General features: G+C 33.9%; 1 protein-coding gene across 1 annotated transcript in view; it reads left to right on the top strand.

The window, feature by feature from the left end:
- Positions 1-19,788, top strand: part of DYNC2H1 (dynein cytoplasmic 2 heavy chain 1) — a 366,248-nt gene that overhangs the window by 120,705 nt on the left and 225,755 nt on the right. The window contains exons 56-61 of the mRNA XM_060018033.1: positions 3,233-3,346; positions 3,934-4,094; positions 5,050-5,173; positions 5,992-6,113; positions 15,069-15,155; positions 17,507-17,633. Coding sequence (XP_059874016.1) covers positions 3,233-3,346; positions 3,934-4,094; positions 5,050-5,173; positions 5,992-6,113; positions 15,069-15,155; positions 17,507-17,633 — 735 coding nt within the window. The remainder of the gene's footprint in view (positions 1-3,232; positions 3,347-3,933; positions 4,095-5,049; positions 5,174-5,991; positions 6,114-15,068; positions 15,156-17,506; positions 17,634-19,788) is intronic.

The following is a 19,788-nucleotide window of genomic DNA, read 5'->3' as shown; positions in this document are numbered from 1 at the left end:
TGAGATCTCACATATATGAACATTCTTCTCTGTCCTTGGTTGGTTGGTTGGTTGTGTGCTGGGAATAGTATTCTGGATTTTGAAGGCATTGTTCCATTTTCTCCTAGATTCCATTGTTGTGATTGAAACACTCAAAGCTATTTTAATTCCTGATCTGTTTTGGGGTGACTTGTTGTTTTTTATTTTCTCTCTTGGAATCTATTTTAGATCTTTGTTTCCATTTTTCTGAAAGATGTGGTGATTTGCTTTGCTTTAGGTTTATTTTCATCCACTGTGTCCAGTGTGGGTTCTTTCTACCTGAAAATTTATCTGCTTCAGTTCTGGGAAATCTCCTTAAATTATTCTATTGATAAATCCTTTTCCTTTATTTCTCTGTTCTTGCTTTTTAGAATTCTTCTTATTATTTGGGCTTTGGGCTTACTGGTCTGGTTCTCTAATTTTCTTATATTTTCTCACTTTTTTTCTTCTCTATGTGCTCTACTTTCTTCAAAATTTCTTCAACTTTATTTTTTAACCCTCCTATTGAGTTTTTCATTTCTGTTAAATTATTTCTCAGGAGATTTAAAAAAATCTCTAGATGTTTCCTTTTGGCAGTAGTGTCCTTATTTGTTGTTGTCTCATTGTTGCAGTATCTCCAACTAGCTCTCAGAGGATATTTTATGAAGTTTCATTTTTCCTGAATATTTTTTTTCTTCTGAATATGTTTTATTATTATTTTTCTTACATGATTGCTTTATTCTCAGTTAAAGAATAATTCTTAGTTATTCACAAAAAAAGCTTTCTTTTCATGTTTCGTCATCTTCATTGAAAATCTGAGCGTGGAAGGGAGGTTTGTTTATTGTGAACTTCTCAAGAGGGTTATCTGGATTTGAATGGCATAAGCAATTTGAATGGCATAAGCAAAAGATTTCACCTGGCATGTCAAAATAAATTCCTTGGCAGATGGAAAATCTTCAAAGCAATAACATTTGCAGATAATTGATGATTATATACACATTCAGTGTTTACAACATAAATTTATGGACTGCCTGACCTGGAAGTAATAGATCAGATAATAAATTTAATTTTCATACTGTAAAATTTTAGCATAATTTTTTATCAAGGAATTTTAGAACCAAAGTAATATAAATACTTATCTGAAGCAGCTAGTCATTTTTATTGTTAAGAGTATCTGTCAAATACTTTTTTTTCCCTTCAGGAAATTGAAGGCATCGTTCCATATTCTCCTAGCTTCTGTAGCTGCGATTGGAACACCTTTAAATTTCTTACCTTTAAAGAGTAACTTGAAAAAAGTAAAAGCTTCATAAAGAATAATATCATTGATAACTATATATTTACAAAAGGAAAATATTCAGCACTCCGTGTGCCTATGTACCTTCAAACTAGTGAACATTATTAAGATACATTGAGTACTATGCTATTCTTTTCTCTGGACTGTTCTGGGAAGAAGTATTTCTAAGACTGTAGCTAATTGTATTACTTAGTAGAGACCCAGAAGAATAACTCTGCATCTTGTATTATAAGTTAATAATTTTGCTTAATTATAAATTGGAGACATTTCTGTTTGTTATTTTATACATAAGTATGGTAGGGAGAGACAGCTTAAAAACCAAACCGTACAACTTTTAAAGCTAGCAACTCTAGGTTTGTGACATAAGGAAAGAACACACTAAATGCTGTAGTCACTCAGAATAGATATAACTTACAATTGGAAAAGTAGGTTAATAAAACACGAAGCACTTGAGTTGGGCCTGTAAGCGTGATTTTGATATTGTGGAGATGGAGAAAAGAACTTTCCCTGTTGAGGAGCGGTAGCAGAGATACACAGGTAGAAACCCTTGTGGAACATAGAAGATATCAATTGCGCTCACGTGTCAGGTACCTGAAGAATCAATATATTGGCAATAGGACACAAGGCGTTAGTATTGTTCTTGTTGTTGGTTTAAACAACAGAAATTTATTTCTTCCAGTTCAGGAAGGGAGAGAGCGAGAGAAGAAAACTCTCTGGTCTCTTCTTTTTTTGATTTAATTGAGATATAATTGACTCATAGCACTATATTAGTTTCAGGTGTACAATGATTCTGTATATGTATATAATGTGACATGATTACCACAATAAGTCTAGAGAGGATGCCAAGCATTAGTTTTTAAACTCCTTGAATGATTATAATATGGTTGAGAATCACTGTTGTTAGGATTCTTGGAAGGTTTCTTGACAAATTTTTTCCCTTGGTTTTTTTTATAGTATAATAAATAAATAAGTCAAACACAAACATTCATAATGTTCATCCATTTTTATATATGTGAGACCCTTGATTTTTGTATTCATGAGCAAAGAGGTCATGTGTTAATATATCATTTAGTGTTCTTTGAATCTTTACTAATTTTTGTTCATATATTTGCCATATTATTGTGTCATGATTTCAATTAATTTTTTTTTTTTTAAAGCCTGCTCTTTTTTTTAAATGCTTGGCTTTTTATTTATTTATTTATTTATTTATTTTTGGCTGTGTTGGGTCTTCATTTCTGTGCAAGGGCTTTCTCTAGTTGCGGCAAGTGGGGGCCACTCTTCATCACGGTGCGTGGGCCTCTCACTATCGTGGCCTCTTTTGTTGTGGAGCACAGGCTCCAGACGTGCAGGCTCAGTAGTTGTGGCTCACGGGCCCTGTTGCTCCACGGCATGTGGGATCTTCCCAGGCCAGGGCTCGAACCTGTGTCCCCTGCTCTAGCAGGCAGATTCTCAACCACTGCGCCACCAGGGAAGCCCTCAATTAATTTTTGTCTAAAATAAAGTCTAGAAACAAACTTCTAATATACTATAGATTGTCTCTAAGAATTATTACTATTCTACTATTAGAATTATAGAAGACTTCTATTTTCAGTTTTCTTATTTATGAAATAAGCATAATATTTATCTCAGGGTTGTTGCAAGTGTTAAATGTATATTATTATGATCATTTTCTAAATTATGCATTTCGGACATGTTTGATTTTTAAATAGTAAGCATTTATTACTTTGCTATTCAGAAAAAAATAAATAAAGCATACTTCTTAATAGTAAACATAGAGTAATTTATATCATGTTTCCTAGGCATTTTAGAAACTCTTATGCCAATTAATATTAGAAAAGCATTTAATAGAAAGTGCTATTTTAAAATAACATTTTTGGTATCATGCTTTTAAATGTTGAGTGCATTAAAATTGATTGGAATGCTATTTAAATATTCCTGTAGGATGCTAGTGAACAAAAGACAGAACTTGAAAGACTAAAGCACAGAATAGCAGAAGAAGTCATTAAAATTGAAGAAAGGAAAAACAAAATTGATGATGAATTAAAAGAAGTACAGGTAAGTTAAAAAAAAAAAAGGAAACAGTGTAAGAGCCATTTACATTTTTGATTACCAACTTTACATAGGAGTTTAAAGCATAAGTCACTTTCTAATAGTATTATCAATGTGGCTTTCACTCAATACTATTTATAAAAGAGAAGCGGGAAGGAAAATCTGCTAGGAGGAGTAAGCAAATTAACTGATGGTTGTTAAAAATAATCTTTGTTTTGTGTGAACCATGTTGTTTTGACTGTAGAGGAAAAAATATTTTGTAGATAAACTCTTAGGCTTTTTTTCTTGAGACTTGATTAAATAAGCAAACAAGTCTTAGCATATAAAGAGCCTCTTGAAAATGGCAAATTGTCTCAAAACAAATTAGATTTTCCAAATTAGACTGTTGTAGTTATGGTGAGAAGAAACTCTTACTTTCTCAATTTGAACATTTTGTACTTTGTGTGTTTCAGGGCATTTTGATATTTGAAGAGAACGGATATTAATAACTAGAGTCATTTTTAATAAAATGACAATAAAACATTATTTGTAAAGAGTTAGTGATTTTTTTATATATATTTTTTGAAAGTAAAAACGCCCTTTTCGTGTTCTAGCCTCTAGTCAATGAAGCTAAACTAGCAGTTGGAAACATTAAGCCAGAATCTCTTTCAGAAATTCGTTCACTGCGTATGCCACCTGATGTAATCAGGGACATTCTTGAAGGAGTTTTAAGAATAATGGGTATCTTTGATACATCTTGGGTGAGCATGAAAAGGTAAGTTTTTGAATTTGTGAAAAATGTTATTTCACCAATGAATTATACATTCTTTTGTATTTTTAAATATTTCTTATATTGCTTCTCAAACTGAATTTCATCTAAGTACCTACCTGGTTACACACTTTCCCCTGATATTTCAAGATGGTCTATGTAATCATATATCAAGATCTATATTTTCCTTTCTCTATAAGTGATTGTTAAAAGTGTCAAAGGAAAACAGGAATGCCTTAAAGTCTTTAAGAACATCTTAATAAACAAATATTTATTTGGTCCTCACACAGTATAGAGCATTGTGTTTACTGTGATTTACTGATGAAGTAAATATAGTCACTATTCTCAAAAAGAATCTTGGATTCTTGGCAGAGACAGAGAGACACAGGGAGCAGGCGAGAGCCCCATAAATTATATAAGAGTGATGTAAACTGGAAGAGAAAAGGCTGATTATTAACTCAGTATGCAATTATGCAGCTTTAGGTTTCACAGTATAACAATGGTATTGTGGTTTGTGCTGTTGTTCAATTCCATTTAGGACTTAGGCTGATAGTAGAGTTCTTTTTCTATCTGAAATGGGAGAGAAGATTTAGATTGAGGGAGCACTTTAAAATCTTTCTTATAAAGGAGTCAGAATATTTTCTTGCATATCCTAGAATGTATTAGTACCCAGGGGCTCACAAAAAGGGATTTGGGTAGAGTTCAAGATTATAATTCCTTCATTTTATTGCTTCAGTGTATTCACAGAACATTAGAAAAACTGTTGTGCATCTTTCTGGAGATCCTCGTCTATAAAAAATGACGAATGGTACTTTAGAAGCTTAAGTACTTTAAAAGTACCCTAGTTTTGGTCAACTAATAGATTAAAAGTATTGTATACACCACTTTGTTAAATTGATATTTTTCTTAAAAATAGCAAACTTTATTTAGCCTTATTTGAAGTACTATGCTTTAATTTCAGTTTCCTCGCAAAGAGAGGTGTGAGAGAAGACATAGCAACCTTTGATGCACGAAATATTCCAAAGGAAATAAGAGAGAGTGTTGAAGAACTTCTTTTTAAAAATAAAGGATCTTTTGATCCAAAGGTAATTTTTAACAGTTGTGCCATAAATTCCCTTTCCATACTATATAATATTCTCCTTGTCAAAATATGATGATTTATCATTATTGATTGTTTAGTTTACCTAAAAACTAAAAGTTCATTATAATAAGTTGTAAGTATTATAGCTGGGAAGCATTTACCAGAAGAATTAGGTAAACTATTGTAGAATCTAGAGGGTTGGGGGAAGGTTTATTATCTTAAGTGGTTTTTGAATCTTATGATCTGCTGTCAGCGGTAAGTTCCTAACTAGTCATAACTTCCAACTTGCCTGTATGCTTTTATTTCTTCTAGTATACTTGTCATATAATAACAGATATCTCTCTTGGAATACTTATATCTAATTTCAGCGAACAGTTTAAATTCCATGATTCTGGTCTTTTTTATATCCTTTATTCAAAATGTCATGTACTTCTTCTTTGACACCAATAGCAATTGTTTGAAAATTGCTTTTATCTAGTAAAGATCTATCTTGTATATTGAAGAGAAAGAATTGGTGCTTGAACATCGTTGTGGACGGCACATGTATTCATTTTAAACGTGGCTGATAATTACTTATGTCAATGAAATGTCATTATATTAAAGATTGTATGTGGTTCAAAACGATTTATTCTTAAGAAAAAATAGTGTATGTATTTTTCACTTAATCAAAATAGCAATTCACTTTATTTTTGCTATAAACCAAAAACTTCATTATTCGGGATAAGTTATTAAACAAATGCTTAAAGAAAATACACTAGAATTAACTTTGCCTTTATTTGAAATTAAGTTAAGATGCAGAATAATTTCTGATGTATTTTTCAGAATGCCAAGCGTGCCAGTACCGCAGCTGCTCCTTTAGCTGCCTGGGTTAAAGCCAATGTCCAGTACTCCCATGTCTTGGAACGAATTCAGCCTTTGGAAACTGAACAGGCAGGATTAGAATCGTAAGTGAAACATAAAATATAAATAGTTCTAGCCTTTATTTTCATCAATCTAATGACTTAGTTATATTATTAGGATTTATTTCTTGTCTGTATCTAAAAAGGCAGCAGACAACACTGAGTCATTTAAATACAAATTAAGAATGTAGATCAAGATGATGGAGTGGAGGATGTGGAGCTCACCTCACCTCACAAACACATCAAAAATACATCTACATGTGGAACAATTATCATGGGAAACTGACTAGAAACTGGCAGAAGAACTGTACAATTAAAGCTGCAAGAAAGATCTGTACATAATTGGGTAGGACAGAAAAAAAGGCATTTGGTCAGGAACTGAGCCCCTAGGAAGGATCTGTAAGAAAGAAAAGTTCTATATGGGGGGACCCTTGACTTGAAGAGCGAGGAGGTTGAGCCACACACTGGGCATACCAGTCCTGGGCTCCTGCGTGGAAGAGACAGTCCCCCTCGCCTGCTGGGAAATCTACTGAGACAGACAGAAGGGCTGGAAAAGCCTAGACTCTACTTGTGAGGAGTGCTCGCATGCTGGCTTGCTAACAAGCAGGGTCGAGAGAGTTTTGCATTAGTGGGTGCTGCCTTACCACTTCCCAATCCGAACGGGCAAACAACCCAGGCCCACTCACTCCATCCCTGATGCAAGATTTGCACACAGACTTGGTCTAGCTATGGAGAGACAGACTCTGGAGGCTGGGGTATGATCCGGTGGAGTCATGGAGGCCATTGTCAGTGTGCACATGAACAGTGCCACAGAAATGCCCAGTGACTAAGCACTGAAGCTCAGGCAGACAGACCTTGAGAGAGACACAGCCCGAGGGACTGGGATGTGGTCCAGGTGGGACGGTAGCAGTTGTCATCAGCATGCTCAGGAGTACAGAGCCTTTCGTCTCCCAGTGAGAGCACCCTGGCTCTGGCTCCACTCACTCCATGCCACAACTTAGCAGTAGATCTGGGGCAGACAGGTCCTGTGAGAACACTGCCACAGAGGCAGCCCAGATCTCTGGTGGCAGTGCAGTCACTTCAATTCCTGCAGCCACAATGCCCCAGCCCTCAGCCCCAGCCTACTTCAGACCATAGCCTTGCACTAGATCTCAGATGAACACAGCAGAGAAAGGGATTCAACCTTGGGCTGCTTCTGAGCAGAAACGTGAATGCCTACACAGGTGATGCATAGGTCCTCTGTGACTGCATGGGCCTTACTTGCTTTAGCAATCACCTCCTTTTGGGCAGGGCTTGAACTCATGGACAGTGGAAACTGATTGAGCCTGACCATCAGGGCTTCTACTCCAACAACTGGGGAGCAGACCTCACCTCTGACAGGGCATTGACAGCCATGGAGCAGAGAAAAAGTCCCACCTCACGTCTTGTACAGGCTCTAGATGCTACAACACCAGCCATACCACCTATCAAGGGGATAATAGCCCACACACCCTGAAGAATGATGTGGCTGGCGTCCAACTGAAACCAGCCCTCACACCAAAAATATTGGATTCACACAGTCTACACAGTGATGTTCCCACATAAAAACACCCCTTCAAGACCACAGCAGATAACTGTTTCTGCTAAATTCATAGAGACAAAGAAAGTTAAGTAAAATGAAAAGAGAGAGGAACTACTTCCAATTAAAAGAACAAGATAAATCCCCTGTAAGAACAAATAATGAAACAGACCATGCAGCAGTCTACTAGACCCTGATTTCAAAAAGGAGGTAATAAAAATGCTAACTGAATTAAGAAAGATTATCGATAGAAACACAGATCACTGTAACAAGGACCTAGAAACTATAAAGAGGAGCCAATCAAAAATAGACAATTCAATTCCCAAGATAAAACCAATCTAGAAGCAATGAATAGCAGAGTAAATGAGACAAAAGAATAAATAAGTGATCTGGAGATAGAATAATGGAAATCACCCAATCAGAATAGCAGACAGAAAGACAAATGAAAAAAAAAATGAAATCAACATATCAGATCTATGGGATAATATAAAACATGCTAACCTATGCATAACAGGGGTTTCAGAAGGAGATGAGAGAAGGGGGTTGAAAATGTATTTGAAGAAAATATGGCTGAAGACTTCTCAAACCTAAAGGAGGAAACATACTCAGGTACAGTAAGCACAGAGAGTCCCAAACAAGATGAACCCAAACAGACCCACACTAAATCATATATTAATTAAAATGGCAAAAGTTAAAGAGAGGATTCTAAAGGCAGCAAGAGAAAAACAAAGATTTAGTTACAGGGGAACCACCAAAAGGCTATCAGCTGATTTCTCTGCAGAAACTTTACAGGCTAGTAGGGATGGCATGATATATTCAAAGTACTGAAGGGCAAAGCCTGCAACCTAGGATGCTGTTCCTAGCAAGATTATCATTTGGAATAGAAGGAGAGCTAAAGAATTTTTCAGAGAAGCAAAAACTAAAAGAATTCAGCAATACTAAACCTACCCTAAAAGAAATATTGAAGGGTCTTCTCTAAATAGAAAAGAAGCAAGAATCTGTAGGAAAGGGAAAATCAGAATAGGAAAGGCAAATATATAAAAGGATTCAAGATCACTTTTAAAAACCAATACATAGATTAAAAAATAATAATATAATTGTGAAAGTAATTTTAACTATAATTAACAGTAAAAGGATAAGCATGACAATATAAAATAGGATATCAAAATCACAAAATGTAGGGGAGGGGAGTATAAAAATGTAGATTTTTTAAAAATACGAACTTGAATGACTATCAGTTTAAAGCAAATAGATATAGTTATGGGTCAACATACTTGAACTCCATGGTAACCTCAAATCAGAAATGTACAATAGATTCACCAAAACCAAAAAGAAAGAACTCAAGCATACTACAAAAGAAAAACATCAACCCCCTCCCCCTGCCAAAGGAAAAAAAAACTGCACAGAGAAGAACTACAAAACCAACTGGAAAGCAAGGATTAAAATGGCAGTAAATACATACTTATCAATAATTACTTTAAATGTCACTGGATTAAATGCTCTGATCAAAAGACAGAGTGGCAGATTGAAGGAAAAAAACCAAGAAACTACAATTTGCTGCCTTCAGAAGACTAACATCAGGATGAAAGATACACATAGACTGAAAGGCGATGGAGAAAGAGAATTCATGCAAATGGAAACAACAAGAAAGTGGGGGTAACAATACTCCTATCAGACAAAATAGACTTTAAAACAAAAGCCATATAGAAAGAAAAAGGGCATTATATAATGATAAAGTGATCAATATAAGAAGAGGATATTACACTTGTACTGTAGGAGCACCTAAGTATATAAAACAAATGCTAGAAGACATAAAGGGAGAAATTGACAACGATACAATAATAGTAGGAGTCTTTAACACCCCACTGACATCAATGGACAGATCATCCAGACAGAAAATCAATACGGCAAGAATGTTCCTAAATGATACAATAGAGCAGTTGGACTTAATTGATGTCTACAGGGCACTACATCCAAAACAAAAAACAAAAGCAGAATACATGTTCCTTTCAAGCTCACATAGAAGATTCTCTAGGATAGATAACATATTAGATCACAGAACAAGCCTCAACAAATTTAAGAGGTTAGATATTATTTCAAGCATCTTTTCTGACCACAGTGGTATGGAACTAGAAATAAACTACAGAAAGCAAAATAGGAAAAGAACAAACACATGGAGACAAAACAACAAGCTACTAAAAAGACAGTGGCTCAACAATGAAATCAAAGAATAAATCAGAAAATACCTTGAGACAAATGACAATGAAAACACAACCTTACAAAATCTATGGGATGCAGCAAAACAGTTTTAAGAGGGAAATTTATAGTGATATACAGGCCTTCCTCAAGTAACAAGAAAAATCTCAAACAACCTAACCTACCACCAAAATGAATAAGAAAGAAGGATAAACAAAATCCAAAGTTAACAGAAGGAACAAAATAATAAAGTTCAAGGGGAAATAAATAAAATAAGAGATAAAAAAATAATAAAAAAGATCAATAAAACCAAGAGCTGGTAGTTTGAAAAGGTAAATCAACAAACCTCCAGAGAGACTCACCAAGAACAAAAGAGAAATGACTCCAATAAATAAAATAATAAATGAAAGAGGAGAAATAACAACTGATACCAGAGAAATACAAAAAATTATAAGAATACCATGAACAGTTTTATACTAACAAATTAGACAATCTAGAAGAAATGAACAAGTTTCTAGGAACATACAGCCTGCCAAAATTGAGTCAAGAAGAAATGGATAACTTGAACAGACTAATCACTAGAAGTGCAGTAGAATATGTAATAATAATAAAAAAGAAAAAACCTCCTTGCAAACAAAAGCCCTGGAGTGGATGGCTTCACTGGGAAATTCTACCAAACATACAAGGAGGAACTCATACCAGTCCTTCTAAAACTATTCCAAAAAATTGAAGAGGAGGGAACACTTCCAAATTCAATCTATGAGCCCACTGTTATCCTGATGCCAAAACCAGACAAAGACACTACAAAAAAAGAAATTTACAGGCCAATATCTTTGATGAATTTAGACGTAAAAGTCTTCAGCAAAATATTAGCAAATTGAATCCAACAATACATGAAAAGGATCATACACCAAGATAAAGTTGGGTTCATTCCAGGATCACAAGGATGGTTCAAAATATGTGAATCAGTCAGTGTGATACACCACATTAACAAAAGCAAAGACAGAAACCACATCATCATCTCAATAGCTGCAGAAAAAGCATTTGACAAAGTTCAATATCCATTCATGATAAAAACTCTCACCCAAATGGGTATATAGGGAACATATCTGAACATAATAAAAGCCATTTATGACAGACCCATAGCCAACATAATACTCAATGGTGAAAAGCTGAAAGGCTTCCCGGTAAATGCAAGAACAAGACTAGGATATCCACTCTCACCAGTTCTATTCAACATTGTAGTGGAAGACCTAACTACAGCAGTCAGACAAGAAAAAGAAGTAAAAGGTTTACGAATTGGAAGGAAAGATTGAAAACTGTCACTACTTCAGATAACATGATACTCTATAAAGAGAACCCCAAAGTCTCCACACAAAATCTATTAGAGCTAATAAATGAGTTCAGAAAGGTAGTAGGATACAAGATTAATACATGGAAATTTGTTGTGTTTCTTTACATTAACAAATATCAGAAAGAGAAAGCAAAAAAAGAAAAAAATCCTGTTTAAAATCGTGTCAAAAAAAGTAAAATACCTAGGAATAAACTTAACTGAGGAGGTGAAAGACGTATATGCTGAAAGCTGTAAAACATTGGTATAAAGTAAATTGAGGATGATTCAAAGAGACAAAAAGATATCCAATGCTCTTGGATTGGAGGAATTAATATTGTTAAAATGACTGTGCTACCCAAAGTAATATACAGATTTAATGCAACCTCTATCAAAATACTCATGACATTTTTCACAGAACTAGAACAAATAATCCTAAAATTTATATGGAACTCCAAAAGACCCAGAATTGCCAAAGCAATCCTGAGGAAAAAGACTAAAGTTGGAGGGATACCCCTTCCAGACCTCAGACTATACTACAAAGCTATAGTAATCAAAACAGTGTAATATTGGCACAAAAACAGACATATAGATCAATGGAACAGAATAGACAGCCCAGAAATAAACCCATGCACCCATGGTCTATGACAAACGAGACAAGAATATACAATGGAGAAAAGACAGTTTCTTTAACAAGTGGTGTTGGGAAAGCTGGACAGCTACATGTAAATCAATGAAATTAGAACACTCCCTCACACCATATACAAAAATAAACTCAAAATAGTTTAAAGACCTAAATATAAGACATGGCACATAAAACTCCTAGAAGAGAACATAGGCAAAAACATTTTCTGACATAAATCATAGCAATATTTTCTTGGATCAGTCACATAAGGCAAAAGAAATAAAAGCAAAAATAAACAAATGGCACCTAATCAAACTGAAGAGCTTTTGCACAGCAAAGGAAACCATCAACAAAATGAAAAGAAAACCTACAGAATGGGAAAAAAATATTTGCAAGCAGTGTGACTGACAAGGGGTAAATATGCAAACAATTCATACAACTCGTTAACAAAAATTTAAACAACCCAATAAAAAAATGGGCAGAAGGCCTAAATAGACATTTCTCCAAAGATGACATACAAATGGCCAACAGGCATATGAAAAGATGCTCATCATCACTTATTATTAGAGAAATGCAAATCAAAACCCCAATGAGGTATCACCTCACACAAGTCAGAATGGATATCATCAGAAAGTCCACAAATAATAAATGCCGGAGAGGGTGTGGAGAAAGGGAACCCTCCTACACTGTTGGTGGGAATGTAAACTGGTGCAGCCACTATGGAAAACAGTATGGAGGTTCCTTAAAAAACTAAAAGTAGAGCTACCATATGATCTTGCAATCCCACTCCTGGGCATATATCTGGAGAAAACCAGAATTTGAAAAGATACATGCACCTCAGAGTTCATTGCAGCACTGTTTACAATAGCCAAAACATGGAAGCCACCTAAATGTCCATCAACAGATGAATGGATAAAGAAGATACACAAAATGAATCTATATACAAAATAGAAGCAGACTTACAGACATATAATACAAATTTATGGTTACGAAAGGAGAGAGAGAGTGAGGGATAGGTTAGGCATATATTCTTAAAAGACATAGACTATTATACATAAAATAGATAAGCAACAAGGTTTTACTATATAGCACAGGGAATTTTATTCAATATCTTATAATCTACAATGGAATATAATCTGCAAAAAAAAAAAAACTGGATCACTATGCTGTACACCTGAAACTAACACAGTATTGTGAATTAACTATACATCATTAAAGAAAAAAAAAAGTTAAACAGAACAAAAAAAGAAAAAGCAATTAAAATATGTATAGCAGAATCAACTCACTTTTTTCCTCCTCTGTTTTGTTGGAAAGATAAGTTGGTAGAAGTTCCTTTAGAAAGAGCCAAAATTTTGTGAAGGAATACTGTCAAAGTACAAAAAGTAGGTTTTAGAAATTTAGAGCTTTTATATTTTTTTCTCTAAGTTTTAGGAAACTTTTAGTATATTATTTCCAAAACATTATCTGGCAGGTGTGGGGGAAATTTAACGATTTACTTTTGGGGCTTAAACTTTTAATTTGCTATTGTTACTAAGTTAGTATTATATTTTATCTCATTTGTTCTAAATGCAGACTAAGAGATATGTTATGTTCATGATCATTCACCTTTTGAAATTATCTATTACTTCTTACTCTACACAAGGATATTTTTAGCTGCCTAAGTTTCTTATTTTTTTCAATATAATTACATGAAATGTTTGTGTTAAATCATATTAAATATGATTATATATTTTGATTATATAAATATTTTTTACAGCTTGGATATATCATGTTTTATGAGTATATTTCTTTTCTTGTATACCTTTTGTTATGCTTAATAATTGCCTTATTTTTTCAATTGATTATTTTTTTCTGTTTATGTATCACATATTTATCCATAGTCTTTTTGTCAGACCCTAAAACGTATTTGGAATCTATGTGTTCTATTTAATTTTTTCTTAGTACTCTCCTACTTAGAGCCTTTTGTCCTCCTGTTTCAAGGTGAGTTAATTCTTCCCCAGGCCTGCAGTCTACAGCTTAAGTTATCTTGAGATTGCTTTTCACCATTATTCTCGGGTTATATTTGTCTCTTTTCTGATCATATTCTCTTATTTTGGGTCTTTGTCTTTGTCTTTCTTAGTTAGTCCCTCATTTTTCTGGAACACATCCTCCATAGTAGCTTCTTAAGCAAGATTATATGGGATGAAAAATATTTTGAGATTTGCATGTCTAAAATTATCTGTATTATACTATTATATGTGATCATAATTGGGCTGGGTTTAAAATACTAGACTAGAAATAGATTAATCTCATGATTTTGAAGGCCTTATTCTATTATAGTAGTTCTCAAAATGTGGTCCCTGAACCAGCAGCATCAATGTTACCTGGGAAATTGTTAAAAGAGCAAATTTTTGATCTCCATCAAGGCTTATTGAATCAGATATGCTGGGGAATGAGACCTTGCAATCTGTGTTTAGACAAAAACTCAAGTTGATTTGTGCAATGCACAAATGCCCAGCAGTGCATGGCAGTGTGGACTGGCCATTTGATGACAACTTCTCAATATTTGTGGGTATTTTTGAGAGGGGTAAGCCAGTCATTTCTCTAGAAGAATCCTAATATCTTCTGCCTAGGGATTAAGTAGGGGTGGTTGGGGATGGGTAAGGGGCATAAGGTTTGACTTTCAGGGATGTATGTAGAGGATAGTCTGCTCTCAATGCAGGAGGGATTCTGATGTCAAATGTTGTATTATCAATTATTAAACAATCTTCTGTATTTAGCTCTATTATTTTCTTCAGAGGTACCTGTTGTCTACATTTCCTGAACATTTTTGAATACTTCTTTTCGCCTATCTTCCTGCAGTCATTTAACTTTTGCCCTTTTGTATTTTGGTATGTCAGTTATCACCTTTCAAAATTTTATTAAAATTACTCCTTCGTAGTACTTTTCTCTTTCTTTGTCTTTATTCTTGTGCGTGTATGTTTTAATTTATTCCCTTGGTTTCATTTTAGTAGGATTTTAGAAGGGATAGAAGATAGGTGAATACTTTTAGTCTTCCATTTTTATCTAGAAATCTATGGGCACAAGTGTTTTAAAATATAGATTCCTGGAAGTGGTATGGTTAGGTCAGAGAATACACTTAATTATAGCATGGCTTTTCAAATCAAATTCTAGGTGAAGGTATTATAACTACTGAATTATTGATAGTTTTCATTGTCATTTATTTACTGCACAATTACATTTTAAGGTGCTGTTGTGGCTTTTTGTTGATAACTAAAGTAGAATGACTTATAAAATTGAATTATATTTTAGAAATTTGCGGAAAACTGAAGACAGAAAAAGGAAACTAGAGGAGCTTCTTAATTCTGTTGGTCAAACAGTGTCAGAACTCAAAGAAAAGTAAGTTAAGTTTTGAAATGTATTTTGAATATTTGAAAACATACCTCAACTAATACTTAAATTTTGAAAATCTCAGTTATAATCACTGTCTTAATTTTTTGGTATCTCTAAAAGGGGGAAGGATGTAAAATAATATAGAATGTCTTCCTTTTTAAAAACATTTAATAAGAACAAAAATATTTTAAGTTTCTGTATTCCCAAGCATTGGAAAATTGAGCAGGAAGAATTGAATGTAATGTGTTAATGCTGGGAGTGTTTACATTTGGTATTCCCATTTCTTTATAATTTTGACTTCAAGATTTTAGACTCCTTTATTTCAGATGATGCTATAGGACCACCTATTCCATAATATTTCCAGAGGTATATGATCATGTTAAAAAATTTTTGTCTTTTTAACTTTGCTCTTTTTGGTATTAAAAAATATTCCTTCATGCAAATATTATTCTCAAATTTAAGAAGCATTTATGAATGTGATTAATCTTAAAACCTTGCATGTACCTCTGTGTTCCTGTGATTGCTTTTTAATATAGGCTAGAAAATATTGGTATGGGAATTATTATAAATGTGGAAGCATTTCCCTTTAAGAATTGTGAAGATTGGAAAACTAGAGAATGTGTCATTAAATATAGCATATGTTATCACTTGCTTTCAGTTTTATGAGAGTAAAACTTTTCTATAAACATATTTTTTTCTTTAAGTGGTGTGTTATGTATCCTTTTCTTTCTTCTGAAAGAAATACAAATTATTGCACCAAGAAAAAATTCATCAGACTGAAAACTGAATTTTTTTTTCTCTACAGCGTTAGAAAACAGTTATCTCTTTTACATTTATATATGTTTATTTATAGAGAATAAACAAAAAAATCTTCAAACCCATAAATTCAATGTTTTTCATATTCCTGAATGTTTTTTATGTTAGACATACAGAAATGAAATCACATAATTTCCTTCCTGGTATAATTAGAGAAGTATAAGGAAAATAATATATTATTTTCAGTGTTACATGCTCAGAATCAGTGCTTAATAATACTCAGATAATTGTCAAATATTTATTGAGTTGTTAGCTTATGATACCAATGTTTGACTCCATTTGTTAGTCATTTGCATGTGTCAGGTGTTGTCCTAGTCACTTTACGTATTCATCATTTTTAATACTTAAAACAACACTGAGAGGTGGATGTTCTTACATTTTGCAGACTAGGAAGCTAAAGATTGGAAAAATTTATTTGCCTAAGTTAAGCAGTTAGTAAATGACTAAGCAAGCATTAGATCTTGTATTTGTCTGACTCCATAAAGTTCCTTTTCTTAGTCACTACACTATACTACCAGTATTTTGGAAGGATTATTATGAAAACCTTCTGAATAATATTACTGAGGACCTTGTGGATAATGTGACTGAGGAATTGAATTTTTAATTTTATTTATGTGGCTACCATTTTGGACAAGTGACTCCTAGAGTCTTATGTCTAGGGAAGGGAGGAATAGAGCACTTAGAGAGGCAATAAAAGTACTGTAAAATGCCTGGAACTTAATATCTGACACAGCCATATATGAATTTTAGATCCTCTGCTTACTGTTGGGGAGACCTGTGCAATAATCTGTTTGGATTTAAGTCTCCATATATATAAAATGAGAATTGTAATACTTACTTTCAACTATTCTGAGAATTGGCAGAATCCTGAGCATTTTGAAGGCACTTACATATTTGTTGAAGGACTAAGTAATAGGAATATTACTATTATATTTAATAAAATAATATATATGTACAAGTATTTTTAAGGAAAATAATTTAAAAGTTTTAAACTTTAGCAAATGGGCACATAGGGAGAGAACATATCTGATGGGCTGAATATATCAGGTGAGTTTTAAGATTTTATTTATATTTTTGATAGGTATATATTTGAGGGAGTTAGAGTGAGGAATGAGATAGGGATAAGGAAGGAGGTGGAGAGTATTCTAGGCAAACGGAACATCCTGTTGAAGGGCACAGCAGATAAAAGGGCATTTTCTGAGAATATAAAATTCTTCAGATGTTGACATATAGTTTTACTGAACTGAGTAAAATGAAATAAAACTGAAAAGATAGATCAGTATTATGACTGGGCCTTTGAATGTCATATTCATAAGTTTATACATAATGTAGTAGGACATTAAGGCCCTGTGAGAATGTTCCCCTTTAAATGTATGTGTTGGTATTGTGTCTCTTACATTAATGATATTTTATATGCAAATATTATCAATATTATAGTTAATTAAATTATTGTATAAAAGTTCACTTTACTATATAAGCATAATTTAATTAAATCTATCTTAAATCCAGTTGTCTTTAATTAAACTTTAATGTTTTCATAGATTTCAGAGCAGGACTTCAGAAGCTGCCAAACTTGAAGCTGAAGTAAGCAAAGCACAAGAAACAATTAAAGCTGCAGAAGTCTTGATTAATCAGCTTGACAGAGAACACAAGAGATGGAATGCGCAGGTTTGTTTGAAAGAGAGGTCATAAAGAGGCATTGTTTAAAACACAGGAAATGTGTAAGATAATGTATTTGTTAACAAAATGAAAAGGAAAACATATCCATTAAATTTCAGCCCTGGCTTAGGATAAATTATCTAGATATTAATGGCCATGATGTGAATTAATCTTTTTTTTTTTTAACATCTTTATTGGAGTATAATTGCTTTACACTGGTGAGTTAGTTTCTGCTGTATAACAAAGTGAATCAGCTATACATAAACATATATCCCCATATGTCCTCCTACTTGCGGCTCCCTCCCACACTTCCTATCCCACCCCTCTAGGTAGGTGGACACAAAGCACCGAGCTGATCTCCCTGTGCTATGTGACTGCTTCCCACTAGCTATCTGTTTTACATTTGGTAGTGTATATATGTCCATGCCACTCTATCACTTCGTCCCAGCTTACTCTTCCCCCTCCCTGTGTCCTCAAGTCCATTCTCTGTCTGCGTCTTTATTCCTGTCCTGCCCCTAGGTTCTTCAGAACCATTTTTTTTAGATTCCATATATGTATGTTAGCATACGGTATTTGTTTTTCTCTTTCTGACTTACTTCACTCCGTATGACAGTATCTATGTCCATCTACCTCATTACAAATAACTCAGTTTCATTTCTTTTTATGCCTGAGGAATATTCCATTGTATATATGTGCCACATCTTCTGTATCCATTCATCTGTTGATGGACACTTAGGTTGCTTACATGTCCTGTATATTGTAAATAGTGCTGCAATGAACATTGTGGTACATGTCTCTTTTTGAATTATGGTTTTCTCAGGGTATATGCCCAGTAGTGGGATTGCTGAGTCGTATTGTAGTTCTCCTTGTAGACTTTCCACCATTTTATATTCTTGCCTCCTTTACCAAAAATAAGGTGACCATATGTGCGTGGGTTGATCTCTGGGCTTTCTATCCTGTTCCATTGATCTATATTTCTGTTTTTGTGGCAATACCATTCTGTCTTCATTACTGTGGCTTTGTAGTATAGTCTGAAGACAGGGAGCCTGATTCCTCCAGCTCCAGTTTTCTTTCTCAAGATTGCTTTGGCTATTCGTGGTCTTTCGTGTTTCCATAAAAATTGTGAAATTTTTTGTTCTAGTTCTGTGAAAAATGCCATTGGTAGTTTGATAGGGGTTGCACTGAATCTGTAGATTGCTTTGGGTGGTATAGTCATTTTCACAAAGTTGATTCTTCCAATCCAAGCACATGGTATATCTCTCCATCTGTTTCTATCATCTTTAATTTCTTTCATCAGTGTCTTAGAGTTTTCTGCATACAGGTCTTTTGTCTCCTTAGGTAGGTTTATTCCTAGGTATTTTATTCTTTTTGTTGCAATGGTAAATGGGAGTATTTCCTTAATTTCTCTTTCAGATTTTTCATCATTAGTGTATAGGAATGCAGGAGATTTCTGTGAATTAATTTTGTATCCTGCTACTTTACCAAATTCATTTATTAGCTCTAGTAGTTTTCTGGTAGCATCATTGCGATTCTCTATGAATAGTATGTCATCTGCAAACAGTGACAGTTTTATTTCTTCTTTTCCGATTTGAATTCGTTTTATTTCTTTTTCTTGTCTGATTGCTGTGGCTAAAACTTCCAAAACTGTGTTGAATAAGAGTGGTGAGAGTGGGCAACCTTGTCTTGTTCCTGATCTTAGTGGAAATGGTTTCAGTTTTTCACCATTGAGAATGATGTTGGCTGTGGGTTTGTCACATATGGACTTTATTACGTTGAGGTAAGTTCCCTCTATACCTATGTTCTGTAGAGTTTTTATAAGTGGGTGTTGAATTATGTCGAAAGCTTTTTCTGCATCTATTGAGATGATCATATGGTTTTCTCCTTCAATTCGTTAATATGCTTTATCACATTGATTGATTTGCGTATATTGAAGAATCCTTGCATTACTGGAATAAACCCCACTTGATCAGGGTGTATGATCCTTTTAATGTGCTGCTGGATTCTGTTTGCTAGTATCTTGTTGAGGATTTTTGCATTTATGTTTATCAGTGATATTGGTCTAATTTTCTTTTTTGGTGACATCTTTGGTTTTGTTATCAGGGTGATGGTGGCCTCGTACGATGAGTTTAGGAGAGTTCCTCCCTCTACTATATTTTGGAAGAGG

The sequence above is a fragment of the Delphinus delphis genome, chromosome 8, assembly GCF_949987515.2.
Source record: "Delphinus delphis chromosome 8, mDelDel1.2, whole genome shotgun sequence".
Taxonomy (NCBI): Eukaryota; Metazoa; Chordata; class Mammalia; order Artiodactyla; family Delphinidae; genus Delphinus; species Delphinus delphis.
The sequence above is the reverse complement of the archived record's forward strand: the minus strand, read 5'-3'. Positions and strand labels throughout refer to the sequence as shown.